The following is a 22,257-nucleotide window of genomic DNA, read 5'->3' on the forward strand; positions in this document are numbered from 1 at the left end:
TAGACCTGTGCCACCACCCCAACCAATGGGTCTGGGTGTGTGGCTGAAGGAGAAGGCCGAGGAGAGAGCAGCAGGGGTTGATGTGTCAGGCAGAGATGAAGTCCGCCTTGCGGTTAGCTGACTGGCAGTTCCAGAGGACCCCTGTGACGAGGTGCTGGGTCTGTGTGGAGCGGGTGGGATAAATAAGAGAGTAGGGATTTTGATGCATGTGTGACCGAGTCTGCGGTCTATAGTATCTACGAGTAGATGTGCACACAGGTATTGAAAGAAAACACATTATCACAGGGAAATGTTTATACTCACCCGCACTCAGCCACCACCGAAGACTCCCACGAAAGACTCCTAGGTCTTTATCCTCCGAGTCTTCATACAAGGAGTCTTCCCTGACGCTTCAGCTGACGCTACAAGCCCCAACCTGGTTATACACCTGAGTTGGCGGTAATTAGTTACAGCTGTGACGAGCCCACTTATCGATACTGGTATGAGTCGGCACTCATGCAAGTGGGTTACTATTGTGTTTTAGGTTTTAGGATTAAGGACAAAAAGGATCTTCAGTGACGAAAACGTACACTTCGAAAAGAATGAAAATATCACTAACATGAATGTGGACTCATTAGAGACATGGTGGATACGTGACTGAAGGCTCATCTTGTCAGCAATCCTGTTTGCAACCCTAATGTGTCTCTCTGTTGCTCTGCAGGTTAGAGGTCAGTGAGGGCAGTGGTACCAGTGGGTGGAGATGATGTCCATGCAAAGTAAGTGCTCTGTCACCACGGCAGCCAGCTCTTTTCTATCTGCTGTATACATTTCCAGCATATAAACAGAGTCACTAATGTAACATGTTCATTTACTCCAAAACTGCTTACTGTGTTACGTGAAGGTGAGAATGATGGCATCTATTGGCTGACTGAGGGTGTTGATGCCTCGGCACCTACTTGATCCTCACACTACTTTTCAAAGTAGAAATCCTCAGATACCATTCGGTTTCTTTTACACTCATTTGCAGAGGCAGTTGACTGACACTTCGTCATTTGTGTGTAGTTTAAGTAGATATAGCTGTTTACAGACATATCAAGCATTTTACGGCTCTGTCGACCCATAATACTATTACTGAATGACAAACATTAGAAAATACATAAGAAATGTAGAAGACTGCTCAACTTCTTCAAACAGGAGGTGTTCAGCCATGTATTTAAAAGCTGACCAGGTGGCTTCAAGCATAATATTTCTATTATTATTAGTATTATTTCTGGTATTATTAGTGCTACACCTGCTATTACTACACACTATGTATTATTTATGTCATATGGATTGACTGTGTTTTATTTTTATCATGTTGTTTCAATTCAATTCAGTTTATTTTTTACAGCCCAAAATCACAAATTACAAAATTTGGATCAGGAAAAACTCCCAAATAATAGAAAAAAACCTTTCACAGTAAAAAAAAGGGAAGAAACCTTCAGGAGATCAACAGAGAAGGATCCCTCTGTTACATAGAAAATGTGTTGTAATTCATTGGTCGGGCCTCTTTCGCGATGTCTTGTGCCTGGTGGCCCGGCCTCCTGCCATGGCCCTACCGATGCCCCTCCTCTCTATCTCTGTTTACATGATTGTGGTTATCTGGATCGTGGTCCATGCATACTACTAATTAGTCATAATATTCATTGAATGCGTTGTAACTCTTTAAAGCTGTTCATTTGTACACATGACATCTATTGCTTCTGTCCATCCGGGGAGAGGGATCCTCCTCTGTTGCTCTCCTGAAGGTTTCTTCCCTTTTTCCCCTGTGAGTTTTTCCTGATCTGATGTGAGGTCCTGGGACAGGGAAGTCATATGTGTACAGATTGTAAAGCCCTCTGAGGCAAATTTGTAATTTGTGATTTTGGGCTATACAAAATAAACTGAATTCAATTCAATTCAATTAATATGACGTTTATCTGCACTGTGCCTGCAGTGAGTGAGGCGGACAGTGTGGTGAAGGTGGCAGAATGGCAGCAGACCTACTACGCCTCAGACTCTGGAATCCAATCAGGAGCCACCACAGTCCTGGACGATGAGAGCAGCACCGAGTACAGCGGCTGTAAGAAGTACATTGGTAGTACTACCACTGCCCCGGCTACTGCCACCACTGGGGGAGGAGGAGACACAGCAGCTAGTGGACTAGAGAGCCCCACAGGTGAGACTTTATACAGTACTATAACTGGGACAGGTCAAGCATCAGTTGGTTTCAGTAGTTAATGTTTTGGGGTTTATTTGATTTATTTCTGTCATTCCTTCTCTCTTCTCTCCCTTTACCTTTGATTTTTATCATCATATTCTTCCTCTTTGTTCCTCATCACAATGATCTGTATTCTATATGTTGCTCTCTCTTCTGTATTCATGGTTGTGGTTTTTGCTAGAATAAATGAACTGTTGTGACAGCATACGTAGTCAACAATATAAGTGCATTTGCCGGTACATTCATTTTACTTTTATTTATTAATTTCCACAAATCTGTCTGACAGACAAAACAAAATTGATTTTTTAGGAAACTTATATTCATTCTTATTTAAGATGTGTATGAAATATTGATCAATATCTACACTTTTAGCTTTTTGTGAGTAAATGCATTTAAAATGACTTGCTCCTTCAGAAGAAGCAATTCTTCTGACATTCATCCGTTTTCAATATAAAACTGTGAGAGATAATCTATCACAGCAAATGTGTCTAAATGTGCAGTTAACAGCTGGCTGTTTGAAGCTCAGTTTGACACAGTGGTGCTGGCACTTTTAATTCAATTCAGTTTATTTTGTATAGCCCAATATCACAAATTACAAATTTGCCTCAGAGGGCTTTACAATCTGTACACATACGACATCCCTGTCCCAGGACCTCACATCGGATCAGGAAAAACTCCCCAAAAATAACCTTTGACAGGGAAAAAAGGGAAGAAACCTTCAGGAGAGCAACAGAGGAGGATCCCTCTCCCCGGATGGACAGATGCAATATATGTCATGTGTACAGAATGAACAGCATTACAAAGTTACATAAACACATTACATGAATATGACAATCTATGAATGGACCTCCAATCCATGAAACAGAAGGAGGTAGAGAGGAGGGGGGGCGGGGCGCATCAGCAGGGCCAATGCGGGAGGCCGGCTCACCAGGCATCAGACACTGCCAGGTCCAATGGACCCTATGAGACTTGAAGTCACAAAGACAATAAGGTGCAATGGAGGGATGTAAATTCATCCATAAGGAGAGAGAAGAGGAGATAGGTGCTCAGTGTATCCTAAAACATCCCCCAGCAGCCTATAAGCCTATAGCAGCATATCTAGGGGCTCGACCAGGGCAAACCTGATTCAGCCCTAACTATAAGCACTATCAAACAGGAAAGTCTTAAGTTTATTCTTGAATGAGGTGACTGTGTCTGCTCCCCGGACTGAAAGTGGAAGCTGGTTCCATAAAAGAGGAGCTTGATAACTGAAGGCTCTTGCTCCCATCCTACTTTTTAGGACTCTAGGAACTACAAGTAGCCCCGCATTTAGTGAGCGCAGCTCTCTAGTGGGGCAATATGGTACTACAAGCTCCTTAAGATATGATGGTGCATCACCAATCAAGGCTTTGTAGGTAATGAGAATAATTTTAAATGTGATTCTTGATTTTACAGGGAGCCAGTGCAGAGCAGCTAATACAGGAGTAATGTGATCTCTTTTCTTAGTTTTTGTGAGTACACAAGCTGCAGCATTCTGGATTAACTGGAGGGACTTAAGAGAATTATTAGAGCTGCCTGATAATAAGGAGTTGCAGTAATCTAGTCTGGAAGTAACAAACGCGTGAACCAGCTTTTCTGCATCTTTGGGACAAGATGTGCCTGATTTTTGAAATATTACGTAGATGAAAAAATGCTTACTTTGCTTAATGTGAGAGTTAAAGGACAAGTCTCGGTCAAAGATAACGGCGAGATTCTTTACAGTGGTGTTGGATGCCAGGGCAATGCCATCTACAGAAACCATATCACCAGATAATTGATCTCTGAGGTGTTCAGGGCCCAGTAAAATAACTTCAGTTGTGTCTGAGTTTAACATCAGGAAGTTGCAGGTCATCCATGTTTTTATGTCTTTAAGACATTCTTTAATTTTAGCTGGTTGGTCTCCTCTGGTTTGATCGATAGATATAATTGAGTATCATCTGCATAGCAATGAAAGTTTATGGAGTGTTTCCTGATAATGTTGCTCAAAGGAAGCATATATAAGGTAAATACAATTGGTCCAAGCACAGAACCTTGTGGAACTCCATGATTAATGTTGGTGGTCATTGAGTCTTCATCATTTACAAATACAAATTGAGATCGATCTGATAAATAGGATTTAAACCAACTTAGTGCGGTACCTGAAATGCCAATCGACTGATCCAGTCTCTGTAATAGGATGTCATCTTGTAGAAAGTCGCACATCTGATTTGCGACTAAATTCTCAAGGATCTTAGAGAGGAATGGAAGGTTAGAGATTGGTCTGTAGTTAGCCAACACCTCTGGATTAAGAGTGGGCTTTTTCAGCAGAGGTTTAATTACAGCTACTTTGAAGGAATGTGGTACATGGCCTGTTAGCAAAGACAGAATCACAATATCCAGCAGAGAGTTGCCAATTAAAGGCAACACGTCTTTAAGCAGCCTCGTTGGGATGGGGTCTAAGAGACAGGTAGACGGTTTAGAAGTAGAAACCGTTGAGGACAATTGGTCTAGGTTAATGGGAGAAAAGCTATCCAAATATACACCAGGGCATACAGCCGTTTCCAAGGCCAGTCCTCTTGATGACAGATCGGCACTGGTTGAGGGCAAGAGCTCATCAATCTTGCCTCTAATAGTTCAAATCTTTTCATTGAAGAAGTTCATGAAGTCATTACTACTGAGGTCTATAGGAATACACAGCTCCACAGAGCTGTGACTCTATGTCAGCCTGGCTACAGTGCTAAAGAGAACCCCTGGGGTTGTTCTTATTTTTCTCTATTACTCTAGTATTAAATCAAATGCAGAAGGAATCGCTTCTTTAAATTTAGCTACAGCACTAATTTTATGGACTAACGGTGTATACTCCGGGAGCATAAACTCAAAAGTTATGAGGTAATGGTCTGACAGAAGAGGGTTCTGTGGGAAGACCTCCAAATGCTCAATGTCAATGCCATATGCAAGAACAAGGTCGAGGGTGTGCCCAAAGCAGTGAGAATAAATAGAATTGTCTGTATTGTTTTCCTGGTTGGATGTGAAAGACTAAGAACAAGGCTTTCAAATGAGTTGTAGTTTAGTTTAGGTTTAGGATTTATTAATAGGCTTGAGTCAAAGATGGCTGCTACTCCACCTCCTTGGCCGGTGCCTCGAGGAATGTGAGTATTAATATGACTTGGAGGAGTTGATTCATTTAGGCTGACATATTCTTCATGGCCCATTCAGGTTTCAGTAAGACACAATAAATCAATGTGATTGTCTGATATTAAATCATTTACTAATACAGCTTTAGATGACAGAGATCTAATATTTAGGAGTCCACATTTAATTATCCTGTTTTGTTGCACTGTTGCAGTAGTGTTGTTAACCTGTATAAGGTTATTTTGTATGACTCCTCTTCTGGTTACTTTTGATTTAATTAATTTAAGTGGCCGTGGGACAGACGCAGTCTCTATAGAGTTAAGGTTAAGGGTGGGTAACTGCTTGGATGGAAGTGCAGAGAAGGGTGGAAGACTACAACTCTGCTTCCTGATCTGAACTCTGGGTCATGGATTAAATCCGTTAATCAACTTGGCCATGTTTGCAGAAATGAGACATGCTCCATCCCAAGTGGGATGAATGCCGTCTCGACTCAACAGATCAGGCTTTCCCCAGAAAGTCTGCCAGTTATCTATGTAGTCCACATTGTTTGCTGGGCACCACCTGGACAACCAGCGGTTGAATGACGACATGCGGCTATACATGTCATCATTGATCAGATTGGGGAGAGGGCCAGAGAAAACTACGGTGTCCGACATTGTCTTGGCATAAGTACACACCGATTCCACATTAATTTTGGTGACCTCCGACCGCCGCAGTCGGGAGTCATTACTGCCGCTGTGTATTATAATCTTACTGTAACTGCGCTCATCTTCAGCCAGCAGTTTTAAACAAGCTTCAATGTCGCCCGCTCTGGCCCCCGGGATGCATATGACTTTGGTCCGTGCCTTCACTATCTTCACATTTCTGACTATGGAGCTACCTATAACCAGAGTGCCGGCTATGGGAGGGGGCGGGCTAACTAACGTAACTGTCTGAGCTTCGATGGTGCGGAGCCGTGCATCTAACCCACTTAGAACTGCCTCCAACCTAGCAAATGAACTACACTTGTTGCATGTACCGTTATCATTAAGGGAGGCAGAGGAACATGAGACACTCTGAGCAAGAGGGAGCGGGAGGGGGAGAGGAGGAAAACATCACAAGCTGCTAAGCAGGCAACCGGAAGTGATGCAATACGCTTACCGGAAGAGAGAGAGAGCGATGCATTCAGGAACCTTAGGCAAAGCAAATGCATATGCAAAATATAAATATATCATATATGACTAGGGCTGCAACTAACGATTATTTTAATAATCGATTAATCTGTCGATTATTTGTTCGATTAATTGATGAATCAGATTTTTTTTTTAAAAAGCATTAATTTCCAACCCTTTATTCAGAAAATGCACAGGTAACAGTTACCGTAAATACAAGACTATAGAGTGCTCCTATATATAGGCCGCACCTGCACATTTTTAAAAGAAAAAAGAAATTGTACATAAATAAGACACACTTGTCTATAAACCTTAGGAAAGGGGGCGTGACTTGTCTCCGTGGCTTGTCTCGGTAAAAACAGTTATTTCCGCCGTTCACCAAGGAATAAATAACCACTAGTTCTGCTTCATACTTGTTGTGGACATCCCATAAACGTCGGAACATCTAACGCCCTGGTGTTTGGGTTCATAACATCACACGTAGGCTCACACAGCTCGGGGGATTTCACAGACTCTGTTTTGATAACTTCCGTTTCCAGCGCTGCCGGAAAAGCAGCAGCATGCAGGCAGGCAGGAAGGGGAGGAGGGGGCGTGGCTTGTCTCCGTAGAAACAGCCGTCCACCACGGGGGAAATAACCGTTAGTTCTCGCACAACGTTACGGGTCTCTCCGATGGCCTTTGCTCTACCGGCTTTTTTTTGCTTCGCTCCGCACTCAACTCAACTTTTTTAATTTTTTTATACTCAAACATTTCTGCGTCTTATTGGGTGGCGTAATATTCGCGTGACACAACGAATCGATAATGCAATTCGTTGCCAACTATTTTAATAATCGATTTTAATCGATTTTATCGATTCGTTGTTGCAGCCCTATATATGATGTAAATAAAAAAATGTCAACTAAATGTAAACAGTAATATGTGGGCTGTAAAAGCTATGGGCCATTGTCCCATCTTCAAAGTCAAACTCAAAGTCCAAATCAGCTTTATTGTAAATTTTTCGACATGTACCAAACAATCAGAGGAATTGAAAAAACATTTCTCTCTTGTCCAATGGTGATGCGCATAACAGATAATAAAGTGCATACAGATAATAAAGTGCCAATAGATTACAAAAAAAAACATTTCTCATAGACCAAAGTACAGACAACATTTGAAACAAGATTGTGGCAGTGTGGTGTGGTTAGACTCAGCTGTAGTGTTGGTGGAGCGGGGGTGTGGCTCAGGGAACAGTCCCGGAATGATGTCTAATCAGTCTCAGCTGGGGCTGAGGGTTAATCAGCCTCAGCTGGGGTTAGTCTGTCTCTTCCCCATAAAGAGCAGGAGGGACTGAGAGGCGAGAGAGAGGAGCAAGGAGCCGTCACTGAGCCTGTATGGTGATCGTTGCAAATAAACACATTGTGAAACACATCGAGCTGTGTTGCTGCCTCTGTTTAAGTCCGCGACTCACCGGGTAACAGGGAAACCTGATACAGTGGAGCCCAACGTGGGGCCGAGAGCAGCAGCCGGAGGGGCCGAGCCAGCCGATCGTGGCGCTGGGGCAGATGCTGGCGGGGATCGCTGCGATGCAGAGGGACCAGGCGGAGATGAACCGTCAGTTCATGGGGGAGCTCCATGTGAGGCCAGGCTGGGGCCGGAGGACCGTCCCTTTGCTTTTGCGCAGCGGCTCAAGGACGCGGCCACCAGATGGCTACAACCCGGGGGTCCGGGAACGGCGCAGGAGGTGGTGGATAAGCTCGTCCTCGAGCAGTTTGTGTGCGGATTGCCGTCCGGAACCTCGGCGTGGGTCCGCTGCCACCGGCCGTCACTGCTGGTGACCGCCATCCCCTTGGCGGAGGACCACCTGGCGGTTCATTCCCCTGGACAGGGGGACAGCAGTCTCATGCCGGCTTCGTTCCGGCCAACACCTGCCCCACGGAGGAGGCAGGGGTGCGTTCACGGCCGACAGGGACATGCGATATCTGCGCTGTGCTCAGGGGCGAGGCCAGCCGACACTGGGGAATTGGCTCCAGAGTTTCACTCCATGGAAGATTGTCCACTTGAGCAGTCTCGGGACTAAGTGATACGAATTGACGCACACCTGGTGCGTCTTGACGCAGCGCAGTCATATCCACACTTTTCTTTGATTAGGGACATACTGTACAGAGTGAGCCGTGACGCTCAGACAGGACAGGAAAGCACCCAGTTGCTGGTGCCGAAGAGCCGCCGGGAAATGATTTTCCAGGCGGCTCATTATAACACGATGGCTGGTCACATGGGATACGATAAAACACTGGACCGGATAATGACCCGATTTTATTGGCCGGACGGATGTGCGCCGTTGGTGTGCGTCCTGACCGGAGTGTCAATTGGTAAATCCCCCTGCCATTCCGAGGGCGCCTTTGCGTCCTCTGCCATTAATGGAGGTTCCGTTCGAGCGAATCGGCATGGACCTCATCGGGCCATTTCGCCGGAGTGCACACAGATATCGCTTTGTGTTAGTCCTTGTGGACTACGCAAAACGATATCCGGAAGCGGTGCCTTTGCGCAACATTTCTGCAAACCATGTGTGCCCTATAATGCCGATGCTCTGCTTCCCACCGTTGCGTAGTTACGCTTCGTTTATCCTCTTTTGCAATTAATTATTACTATGCAATTAATGAACATTTCCAAATCAGTGCTGCATTATGTTACACTCTGCTTCAAGTCAATTAACTGACACCCACCCTCGGATTGTCCGAGGGTCGGTCGATCACTCCGAGGACCGGTCAGACAATCCGAGGACCGGTCGGACAATCCGAATTAAACATGGTCGGACAATCCGAAGACCGGTCGGACAATCCGAATTAAACATGGTTGGACAATCCGAGGGTCGGCCGGACAATCCGAGGACCGGTTGGACAATCCGAATTAAACATGGTCGGACACTCCGAGGACCGGTCGGACAATCCGAATTAAACATGATCGGACAATCCGAGGACAGGTCGGACAATCCGAATTAAACATGATCGGACAGTCCGAGGACCGGTCTGACAATCCGAATTAAACATGGTCGGACAATCCCAGGGTCGGTCGGACAGTCCGAATTAAACATGGTCGGACAATCCAAATTAAACATGGTCGGACAATCCGAAGACCGGTCGGACAATCCGAATTAAACATGGTTGGACAATCCGAGGGTCGGCCGGACAATCCGAGGACCGGTTGGACAATCCGAATTAAACATGGTCGGACAATCCGAGAGTCGGTCGGACAATCGGAGGACCGGTCGGACAATCCGAATTAAACATGGTCGGACAATCCCAGGGTCGGTCGGACAATCCGAATTAAACATGGTCGGACAATCGGAGGACCGGTCTGACAATCCGAATTAAACATGGTCGGACAATCGGAGGACCGGTCTGACAATCCGAATTAAACATGGTCGGACAATCCCAGGGTCGGTCGGACAGTCCGAATTAAACATGGTCGGACAATCCGAATTAAACATGGTCGGTCAATCCGAAGACCGGTTGGACAATCCGAATTAGACAATCCGAGGGTCGGCCGGACAATCCGAGGACCGATCGGACAGTCCGAGGACCGGTCGGACAATCCGAATTAAACATGGTCGGACAATCCGAGGGTCGGTCGGACAATCCGAGGACCGGTCGGACAATCCGAGGACCGGTCGGACAATCCGAATTAAACATGGTCGGACAATCCGAGGGTCGGTCGGACAATCCGAGGACCGGTCGGACAATCCGAATTAAACATGGTCGGACAATCCCAGGGTCGGTCGGACAATCCGAGGACCGGTCGGACAATCCGAATTAAACATGGTCGGACAATCCCAGGGTCGGTCGGACAATCCGAATTAAACATGGTCGGACAGTCCGAGGCCCTCCTTGTGCTCAGCTCAATCCGTTCATCTGGACTGGGCGGAGGGTGATGGTTTGAGGAGTGGAGGCAGCCAGGACCATGTGTGCCCTATAATGCAGATGATCTGCCTCCCACCGTTGCGTAGTTACGCGTTGTTTATCCTCTTTTGCAATTAATTATTACTATGCAATTAATGAACATTTCCAAGTCAGTGCTGCATTATGTTACACTCTGCTTCAAGTCAATTAACTGACACCCACCCTTGGATTGTCCGAGGGTCGGTCGATCACTCCGAGGACCGGTCAGACAATCCGAGGACCGGTCGGACAATCCGAATTAAACATGGTCGGACAATCCAAAGACCGGTCGGACAATCCGAATTAAACATGGTCGGACACTCCGAGGACCGGTCGGACAATCCGAATTAAACATGATCAGACAATCCGAGAACAGGTCGGACAATCCGAATTAAACATGGTCGGACATTCCGAGGATCGGTCGGACAATCCGAATTAAACATGGTCGGACACTCCGAGGACCGGTCGGACAATCCGAATTAAACATGATCGGACAATCCGAGGACAGGTCGGACAATCCGAATTAAACATGGTCGGACAATCCGAGAGTCGGTCGGACAATCCGAGGACCGATCGGACAATCCGAATTAAACATGGTCGGACAATCCGAGGGTCGGTCGGACAATCCGAGGACCGGTCGGACAATCCGAATTAAACATGGTCGGACAATCCCAGGGTCGGTCGGACAATCCGAATTAAACATGGTCGGACAATCCGAGGATCGCTCGGACAATCCGAATTAAACATGGTCGGACAGTCCGAGGACCGGTCGGACAATCCGAATTAAACATGGTCGGACAATCTGAGGATCGGTCGGACAATCCGAATTAAACATGGTCGGACAGTCCGAATTAAACATGGTCGGACAATCCGAAGACCGGTCAGACAATCCGAATTAAACATGGTCGGACAGTCCGAGGACCAGTCGGACAATCCGAATTAAACATGGTTTAATCCCGACTGAATTTACACTAGAGCTTCTTTGGGCACTAAATCAAGTACAGTAAATGTTACAAAAATGCAATTTCATATTACATGCATGCAAACAGATTGTGATACATAGAGACCAGATGTAAAAAACTATCATGGGAAATGTTGTAAGAATAAAATTAAAGATATTCTAATTTAATTTGTTTAAAAAGAACGACAGCAGTCATGCATATGTCAACCCTTTTATCCCACTACAGTGTGTGAAACTCGTTAACATACTGTCTAACATACATACTTGTTGGTGAGGCAACATACAACATTTCTCCCTCCGCCATGATGGAGAATCTTCCAATCACTTAAATGCACCTCTTATAGAGAGGAGGCGTGTGGAGGAGCTGAGAGCGAGGACACATGAAAGAAGCACAGCTGCTGAAGTCAAATTATTTTATCAATAAGAACATTCTCTTGCATTCGGCACTTTCTGTTTGCTGCTCTTCCTACCTAGTAATTATTGTTTCCCCTGAGGAAAGGCTTATTCCAAGGCATCAATTTCTCTACTGCTGTCTCCATCTGATGCAAGCTTGGCGCCATGCTAGACTTTGTAGTTTGATGACAAACATCTTTTTTGAGTGTGCTGTCAGAAATCTCACAGCTTTTCAAATGTTCTGCTCTGCAAGTTCAGCACCTTCATCGTGTCACTTTATGAGTGACTATTATCTCAATGATCACGCTCCCACATTTTTTGCATTATAGGTTACAAAACCACTGTTCTTGTATAAACACAGCATTATGTTATAGCTTAGCAAAATGCTGTTATGAAAAGACATTTTTACTTTATTATGTACACATTTCTTTATTTGAATTTTGTAAAAAAACAACTGAAATTTTATATAAAATAAATTTACTATCATCTTATTTTACATTATCACATATTGCAGTGGTATTACAAAATGCGGGAGTTGAACTTTTTCCACGAAACTGTACTAATTCATGCATTATGCAAAAACACACCAACATAGATATAAATTGTAATAATTAAATTACATTTATTTTATATAACCCAAAATCACAAATTATCCTCAGAGGGCTTTACAATCTGTACACATACAACCTCACATCGGTTCAGGAAAAACTCCACAAAAAACCCTTTAACAGGGAGAAAAAATGAAGAACCAGAGGAGAGCAACAGAGGAGGGTCCCTCTATCAGGATGGAAAGAAGTACACTAGTCAGAATGAACAACATAACAGAGTTATGACACATTCGACATAAGGAGAGGGAGAAGAAGAGAGAGGAGCTCAGTGTATCCTAAAACGTCCCCCAGCAGCCTATTAGCCTATAGACCCATAGACAGATGGCTTGCTTTATAATAAAGATTATTGAAAATGGATTGAGATGGTAATGGGAGGGGACAACACAGCAGATTATTTGGTACCTGGCAAAACATAAATTGGATAAGCGGTTTTCAAGATATGCGTAAGACACACCCACAGACAGATAGACAGACATTCCTTGCTATAGTGTAGGCAGGTGAAACTTGAACTGAGACACCAGACACAACACTATCTTCAGGGATCTTTATTTCTCGACTACTCTAAGAGTAGTATTAAATTAATTTCGAATGTTCAATTTAGAATAGATTTAACAAAGACGGTCCAGTACATTTACACGGTGCACATAGAATCTCACTTGAAAACCTAACTAACTCAAAGTGCAAATAATCTGTGTATAATTCAAGTGCATACATTCAGTGCATAAATACAGTGCAAAAATAACTGTAGAGGTAGTTCTTCTGTTAACACAGAAATAAAAGACAACAAACAATACAAAACAGTTAACTCTGAACTTAACATGAAACACCCGGTCCACTAACAAAGAGAAACCATGCAGTATACAACAATACACTCACTACGTTTCATCTTGGTGCCAGCTCAAATGCACATGCGGTGGCCACAGACACCCATCCCACACAGCAATACATAACGAAAATAAACATTATTTTCAGTACAATGGACATGCAGTAAATGTGCTCGAACATGGATAATAACAGAATGTATCCCTGTAGGATGGTCTTAAGATGGCACACATTATTATCTTTACATTCTCCTCATGAACGCTCAGCACATGTAAATACAATCTGTAAACATCGGGCCAATTAACTCCCTAACGGTGCATTTAGCGTCACACAATACATTTCCCGACTTCTATACCCTCATATAAATGAACATCTTTCGATTGTTTAGTATAGAAATAATATTTAAAACATATTCACTCACACGGAAAACAACCAACCCGTCACCAGCTCGTCACCCGATACAGCGGAGTCCACTTCCTTCTTCACTCCTTGCTACTGGCTTCATCCAAAGTACAGTGCCCTCTAGTGGCTCCAGTGGTGACAACGTCCCTCCCACTAGGTTACATTAGATTATGTTTAAATCTAGTATGTACTGTAAATTACTAAATGAAAAAAATCAACCAGATTAGCAAATGCTCAATGCTAATCCGTACATGGTTAATAACACTGATTAATATTGCGTATTAAACTTTAATTTTTTGTATTCTGTTATATAACCTATAGGTTAGCATAACATTGTATTCACTACAGCCAAAGGAGGCCTCTATGTAAATGGTGACACATGCAGAAATAGTGGCTGGTAGCTCCCATTAACAACAATACACTCATCAACATCAGAAAAGAAAGTGTGAGGATTGAATTAGTGCAGTGGAATTGCTCACAAAATCTTCAGACAACACAACCAGACCGGCCGAACCATATGCCATTGAAAGTGGTGTGACTGGCCCAGAAAGAGACAGAATAAGAGCTTAACAGCTCGGACCCAAGGTTATCCACGGTTAGGTGCTCCTGGCTAATGTCCAGTCGCTAGAAAATAAAATGGATAAAATAAGACTGCACACTTCATTACTGACTTCATCCTAACTCCCCAAATCAAACTATTGCACTTGATGGGCAGGAGACAGACTGTGTTCTTATCAATGATGTTTGCTGCTCAAATATAGGCAAAGTTGATGGACATCTCCCCTACTTACTCCTAGCTAATTAAATCGGCTAAATCATCAGAAAATAAAGTCAAAGTGTTGTCAAATGAAGCTACAGCTGCTCTATAAGAATGTTTTGATTGAACAGATTGGCACATGTTTCATGGATGTTCAAAGGAGTTAACATCAATCTAAAAGAATATACAGTACATAAACGCATGACACCCATTAATCGGTACCAAACCAGTCAATTTTCACATGTAAGAGCAAGATTACCCACAGACACCATGTCCTTGATTTTCCTCCTTCACAATTACCTCTTAGGCTAAAACTAATATGGTTGAATCCTCAACCTTCACAAACCGTCATCAGCTCTAAGATGAGAAAATCCTTCAACTTCAGGTTCAACAGCAGATGGTTCTATTCTGCTCAATTAATCTTGGCAATTAGCTCACTGCTTAATTTTGTCATTCTTAAATATATGAATGCATATGTATCCCCTTAATTAAATTACATCAAGTTCCGCATTCAAAAGGTTAAAATACTGTTTGGAACCAAAAAGCATTTTGGAGGATCATCAGTTGAGTGATGAGTGGGTTTCCAGAAGAGTGTTCCTCAAATATTTATTTTTAAATGAAACTGAAAAAGTGCTACCTACAATAGCTGCCTGGCAATATCTCTAGGTCCACACAAATTAAATGGATTGCCATTAAATTTCAATGTATCCTAAAAATGTCTACCCTGAGGTTCAAATTTATGGTTCAGAGTAAAATATTGCTCGAACTATTGGATGGATTATCATGAAAATGTATACACATTCATTTTCCCCACAGGTTAACCTTCCACATTTTAATTGTCCAATACTTAGGGTTAGGGTTAATTGTACTTTATGTTTATTGCTAATTAGCAAATGTCACAATGCTAAAACAATGAACTCAGCATATTAGCATATTATGCTGAGTGTATTATGTAGCATGCCGACATTAGCACTTAGCTCAAGTGCAACTTTACTATGCTGCTAACATGGTGCTGCTTAAAGTGACCAATCCTACTGATAAGTCATCTTCTACTAACCCAGGATGGATTGTAACCAGGGTCTCTAACAAGTAGCTACCTGGTTGTAAGGGGCTTGCTAGGGTTTCAAAGAATATGTTATTATAGTATTACATATTTAAGCATTATTCAAGTCATTTACTTTTGCTTTCAGATACACAAGCACACACAAACAAGTAGCCTGACATTCTATTTCTATCTCCCTCTGACAGATTTAGACAATCAGTACTCACTAACCCGGGCTCAGCGTGTCAGAGCCGCCATGTTCCCTGAGACTCTGGTGGAGGGGGAGGAGGCCATGCCCGTCCAATCTGATCCTTCACAGCAGAGCAACGTGCAACGTCTGGCTGAACCCTCCCAGCTGCTGAAGACGGCTATAGTTCACCTGATAAACTACCAGGACGACGCAGAGCTGGCCACCAGGGCGGTACCAGAGCTCACCAAGCTGCTCGCCGACGAAGATCCGGTATGTTGCTGTCAAACTGAATGATTAAGAATTCACTAAATGAGCTTTGAGAGTAATACATTCTATTTTCTCTACTCTCTAGATTGTGGTGAACAAGGCAGCCATGATAGTTAACCAGCTGACCCGCAAGGAGGCCAGTCGACGGGTGCTGGTGCAATCTCCAGCAATGGTGGGAGCCGTAGTGCGCGCCATGACGATGGCAGTCGACATTGAGACAGCCCGTTGTACGGCCAGCGTGCTGCACAGCCTGTCACACCAAAAGGAGGGACTGTTGGCGATATTCAAGTCTGGAGGGATACCAGCACTGGTCCGCATGCTAAGGTAGACATTCTGACCACTTTGCCTCACCAGTAGTGGGTCTGAACCAGGGTAGGAAATTTCCATATTTTTTCGGGGGCAATTTTTGCCCCCACTGGCTGAAATCCAGGGGCATTTATAAAAAAATAGGCGGCACTTTTCGAAACTTGTGTGAAATAACATTTAACCTTTGTTCAAAATAATAAATATACTTATTTAGGCTTACAATATATGAGAAATTGTCATCAAATGACAATAATAAATATGTACATATACATATGAGTGGCTTATTTGTCAAATAGCACCAGTTCATCATCATCATCGTCATCTGTCTCACTGTCAGCCATTGGAGAAGTTGCTGGTCTGACCTGCTGCCTTTTCCCATAGGGTTTTATGTAGGGCCGCCTGGCTTTCTTCTCACAGCAGATTCTACACATGCTGCAGCAGCTGCATCTTCTTCTGGCTCCTCCAGTGAGAACATCATTAGGTTCTCACTGTGTTGAGATTGAACAAACAAAAATAGTATGTTACATGTGATAAGGGACTTAATCTAAACATTTAAACCTTGAAACCCCCAGTCAACTGCAGCTAATTGTTTTTGACCCAAATAGAGGATTGGTTGTGAACCACAAGATGGCAGTAATTTATGAGGATGGGGGGGAAATGATTTACTAGTTGCACTCTGGCTAACGTTAGGTAGCTAGCAAGCAAGCCTGTGTAGCTTACACACTATCAGAGCTAGCTAATGTTAGGATCACCCTGGACAGGTCGCCAGACTATCACAAGGCTAGGTAGAGACTACCAATCGCACTCACATTCACAACTGCGGGCAATTTAGAGACATCAGTTAACCTAAGCAGCATGTCTATGGACTGTGGCCGGAGAACCCACGCTGACACGGGGGAACATACAAACTCCAAGGATGGAACCTTGGCCCCCTCTTGCTGTGAGGCGACAGGGCTAGCCACCACACCACAGTGTGGCCGCTAAATGCAATCCATACAACAGATTAGCTGTTGTATGGATTCATATGAAATCACTCTTGTCTGGTCTCTCCTGTCTTTTTATATCTCATTCAAGGCATGATGCTTATCTGAATACACATATTTGATGTATTGGCTGAGTAGCACATGATGTGATTTACAACGCATGTAATTGGTCAGTGTGTTTCCTGGACCGCTGAACGTGTGCTAGAAAAGCTGCATCAGTTAAAATAGAAGTGTTGCGTCAATATTTAATATTGAATAATTATTAATTATCTATTGGTTATAGGTACTCTTCCTATGAATTGCCACCTTAACGTGGTGGAGGAGTTTGAGTGGCTCAGTGATCCTGGGAGCTATGTTGTCCGGGGCGTCAGCCCCTGGTAGGGTCTCCCAAGGCAAACAGGTCTCGGGGGAGAGCCCAGACTAACAGCGGTTCAACAAACCCTGATGATAAGCAGCCCACGGATTGTAGCCACCTTGCCCGGACAAGGGAAACCGGGGCACCCTCCCGGAGCCAGACCCAGGAGGGGAGCTCGTCGGCGAGCGTCTGGTGGCCGGGCTTTCGCCCATGGGGCCCGGTCGGGCTCAGCCCGAAAGAACAACATGGAGCAGCAGTCACCCTGTGGACCCACCACCCGCAGGGAGAATTATCGGGGTTGGGTGCTATGTAGACCGGGCGGCGGGCCAGGCGGGAGACCTGGGCGGGCCGATCGCCGGCAGCATAGACTAGCTCTAGGGACGTGGAACGTCACCTCACTAGCGGGGAAAGAGCCGGAGCTGGTGCAGGAGGTGGAGCGGTACCAGCTAGATATAGTTGGGCTCACCTCCACGCACAGCATGGGCTCTGGAACCAAGCTCCTGGAGAAGGGTTGGACTTTGTCCTTTTCTGGAGTTGCCCAGGGTGAGAGGCGCCGGGCGGGAGTGGGGATACTCACGAGCCCCCGGCTGAGCGCCGCTGTGTTGGAGTTTTCTCGGTAGTAAGTCAGACACGTTCCCGGTGGGTGTTGGCCTCCGCCAGGGCTGCCCTTTATCACCGGTCCTGTTCGTGACCTTCATGGACAGGATATCTAGGCGCAGCCAGGGGGCGGAGAGGATCCGGTTCGGGAGTCTCGGGATCGCCTCTCTGCTGTTTGCGGATGATGTGGTCCTGTTTGCCTCCTCGGACCGTGACCTCCAGCATTCACTGGGGCGTTTTGCAGCCGAGTGCGAAGCGGCAGGGATGAGAGTTAGCACCTCCAAATCTGAGGCCATGGTGCTCTGCCGGAAACCGGCGGATTGCTCCCTCCAGGTGGGGGCAAACTGCCTACCCCAAGCGAAGGAGTTCAAGTATCTCGGGGTCTTGTTTACGAGTGAGGGTAAGGTGGAGATCGATAGGCGGATCGGTGCGGCTGCAGCAGTAAAACAGGCGCTGTACCGGTCCGTCTTAGTGAAGAGGGAGCTGAGCCGGAAGGCAAAGCTCTCCATTTACTGGTCGGTCTACGTTCCAACCCTCACCTATGGTCACGAACTCTGGGTTGTGACCGAAAGAACGAGATCTCGGATACAAGCGGCCGAAATGAGCTTCCTCCGTAGGGTGGCCGGGCTCAGCCTTAGAGATAGGGTAAGGAGCTCGGACATCAGGGGGGAGCTTGGAGTCGAGTCGCTGCTCCTTCGTGTCGAAAGGAGTCAGCTGAGGTGGTTCGGGCATCTAGTTAGGATGCCTCCTGGACGCCTCCCATTAGAGGTTTTCCGGGCACGTCCAACTGGTAGGAGGCCCCGGGGAAGACCGAGGACACGCTGAAGGGATTATATCTCCCGGCTGGCCTTGGAATGCCTCGGGATCCCCCAGAATGAGCTGGAAAGTGCTGCGGGTGAGAGGGAAGCCTGGGTCGGCCTGCTGAACCTGCTGCCACCGCGACCCGACCCCGGATAAGCGGGTGATAATGGATGGATGGATGGATGGTTATAGGTCCAGGATCCAGATAAAAAAAAAAAACACTATTGTAATCCCTGGAGCCATCCCGCTAGCATGGCAAAAGCATGATTTGTACAATAACCCTATTAATCAAATCACACTTCTTTCTCTCAGTGTCTTTGGATTTGCCTTGCTGTAGTGACAATGCCAAATGCCTGTAAGTAAAGGAAGTGTCAACTAAGCAAAAAGAACCAAGGGTTCAAAGTGTTAAAAGACTGGAATGTCTCTTTTATTTGATAAATTACAGGTATACTCACAAAGCAGACGGTATTGTGTATGCAGTTGGTTGTGAGGTTATAAGTTCTAAAGGTTGCCGATCCATACTAATGTCCAAGTGATAGCTTCATCAGGTGCTGACATTTCCAAGTTCTCAAACAGAGAACTCTCTCTCTCTCTCTCACATATACATTGCCTTCTCAAATGCTCAATTATCGAGCATGGTGCTGTGAGCAAACAATACTATCTACAGAAGCTTGTTCACTTCATATCTTACAAACTTGTGTAGAATGAGATATTGGTGTCTTATGGAGGTCAGTAAAAGGTCAAAGATTACTTGATACACCTTTAAAATGCATGAATCTTATGAAATCACTAAATACTTTTCTCTCGGTCTCCATCCGTTTCCTAATGCAGTTCACCAGTAGAATCAATCTTATTCTATGCCATCACAACCCTCCACAACCTGCTGCTGCACCAAGAGGGAGCCAAGATGGCGGTACGTCTTGCTGATGGCCTGCAGAGGATTGTTCCCCTACTGAAAAAGAGTAACCCCAAATTCCTAGCCATCACCACTGATTGTCTGCAGCTCTTGTCCTACGGCAACCAGGAGAGCAAGGTGAGGAGAGGTCCTTGAAATCGTAAGGGGATCCCTATTGTGTCCACACATGAGTATTACATAATCACACCTCCAACTTCTTTTTTCTTCTCAGCTGATCATCCTAGCCAATGGGGGCCCAGGTGGTCTGGTGTTCATCACAAGGAACTATAACTATGAGAAGTTGCTGTGGACCACCAGTCGTGTTCTCAAAGTGCTGTCTGTCTGTCCCAGCAACAAGCCAGCAATAGTAGAGGCTGGTATGTCTCCATCTCCAACCTGTTGTTACTCCTAACTTGTCAAATGCCGTCACTGGGTCAGTCAGATACCAACGCACCCTTTAGTGTCTGTATGGGACTTACCGGGAATTCAACTTAGTCCAATGTAAACCCGTCCATGTCATTACCAAACAGTCAGCAACTGATGTAGTATACAATGTGAGAAAATCTGGATAGGACGGATTGGTGAGGAGAAAAGAGGGGACTTTCACCCAGTAGCCCCCTTTTTGTGTCTCGTGTGAAAACGTTCACGTTGACTTATTTACTCTAAAGTTTTTTGTAACTTACATACTCAGGTAACGCTACTTTACTTATTTTACCTAACAAAGATAAAATTCCTTTTCTTAAATCTAACCAAGTCCTTTTGTTGCCTATACATAACCAAGTACCTTTGTTTCCCAAACCTAAACAATAACTTTTGCTGAGTAAGTAAGTAGAGAATTAAAGTAAACCTACATTGGAAAAGAGATTGCCTTGCATGTAACAAGCGGAAATTGTACGTTTCCTGTCATCACAGAAGTTTATTTGGAAAAGATACTATGCTTTTAACAAGCAGAAAGAGACTCGCCATCACTGACACATCCATAACTCCCACTAGAGAGGTAGCTAGAGCGTCATAGTTTGAAACATACCAAGCGGACATATTTGTCGGAAGTGAGAATGTGTTGACATCGCTGAACAACATTTAGTGTAGGTGTCTGGATACATCTGTTTATATCTGTGTGCAGGTGGTATGCAGGCTTTGGGCCAACATCTTACAGGTTCCAGTCAGCGTCTTATCCAGAACTGTCTGTGGACGCTCCGCAACCTTTCAGATGCTGCAACCAAACAGGTACGTATTTATTCACCTACATACTACTACAACTACAACTACTACTACTACTACTACTTTAGTAGGGATGGCTGTGGCTCAGAGGTAAAGAGGGGCGCTCTAAACACTCTTGCAAAAATTTTCACATTTACATTAAACAGTGCGATAGGACGGGGGGATGTAAAAAGGTGTTTTTTCCACAGTAGCAAAGCAGTTTGGCTACATGGCAGTCATCATCCACGGAAAAAAAACTTTATCAATGATTGCTCCCCAAGATTGTTCACCTGCTTCTCCCAGTCTTATGATTCATGAAGGAATCTATCAGCTGGCTGGTTTGACAGTATAGAGCAGACAGAGAGCGGAATGGCACCCAACTGTGGTGAGCTGGTCACCTGCTGGCTCACATTTGTTCAACAATGAAGTCACCACCATCATTAAATGAATAGGTGACTTCATTGTTGAACAAATGTGAGCAAATTGATATTGGTCACTTTTATTGCGTCGTTGTATACATACCAAAATGTTCAGCCCTGTGACAAAACATTCTGGTTTCTAAGACACAGTGGGAATAAAGTCAGAACAAATGCCTCATTACTTAAAAGTTCAGGTTATGTGAAGCTGTTTATTTTTTATTTATGACAAGGAAGTTTCTATTTGTGTTGATTTTGATGGCCCCTGTGTACAACAGCGGTGAATACCATGAACACTCCTTTTAGTGCAGCAGTGCCCTTCTCAGACCAGGGCCCTATTTCTCGTACGTGGCTCAAAATTCATTCACTTTACTCTTGCTGGAGAGGGGGCGTGGCTTATCTCCATGGAAACATTGCGTGTGGTGTTCAATGTACGGCTCGAGAAGGTCTGTAATAAATGATTCCTTGTGGGCAGAATTGATAGTGCTCGTATAGGAAGTCATCATCACGTGATGACGGATCTTGGCGATCTCGAAGAACTCTCTCCCTATAAAACTTTAATCTAACTAATATCGCTTCTTCATCAATGAGGAAAGGAGCTGCCACTTTCTTCAGGGGGAGTGGCCAGATTATCCAGCTAGACTGAATGAGCCTGCGCTGGAGCAGGTTCAAATTTTTGGATGTGTTGCTACGGTGATTTTTCCAAACTTGCTTTGAGGAACCGAAACCTTGTGTAATCTCATCTGGAAAATTATCCCGCTAACCACGTTAGCCACGTACGAGAAATAGGGCACTGGTGCTGGTTGTGCCGTGCCTCCCTTCCCCTCCAGCAGTAACACAGCCTGGGCTA

General features: G+C 44.8%; 1 protein-coding gene across 1 annotated transcript in view; it reads left to right on the plus strand.

The window, feature by feature from the left end:
- Positions 1 to 739: 739 nt before the first annotated feature.
- Positions 740 to 22,257, plus strand: part of jupb (junction plakoglobin b) — a 42,196-nt gene continuing 20,678 nt past the window's right edge. The window contains exons 1-7 of the mRNA XM_034539219.1: positions 740 to 755; positions 1,955 to 2,176; positions 15,604 to 15,857; positions 15,940 to 16,178; positions 19,728 to 19,929; positions 20,024 to 20,168; positions 20,915 to 21,018. Coding sequence (XP_034395110.1) covers positions 740 to 755; positions 1,955 to 2,176; positions 15,604 to 15,857; positions 15,940 to 16,178; positions 19,728 to 19,929; positions 20,024 to 20,168; positions 20,915 to 21,018 — 1,182 coding nt within the window. The remainder of the gene's footprint in view (positions 756 to 1,954; positions 2,177 to 15,603; positions 15,858 to 15,939; positions 16,179 to 19,727; positions 19,930 to 20,023; positions 20,169 to 20,914; positions 21,019 to 22,257) is intronic.

This window comes from Cyclopterus lumpus, chromosome 8, assembly GCF_009769545.1.
Source record: "Cyclopterus lumpus isolate fCycLum1 chromosome 8, fCycLum1.pri, whole genome shotgun sequence".
Classification (NCBI taxonomy): Eukaryota; Metazoa; Chordata; class Actinopteri; order Perciformes; family Cyclopteridae; genus Cyclopterus; species Cyclopterus lumpus.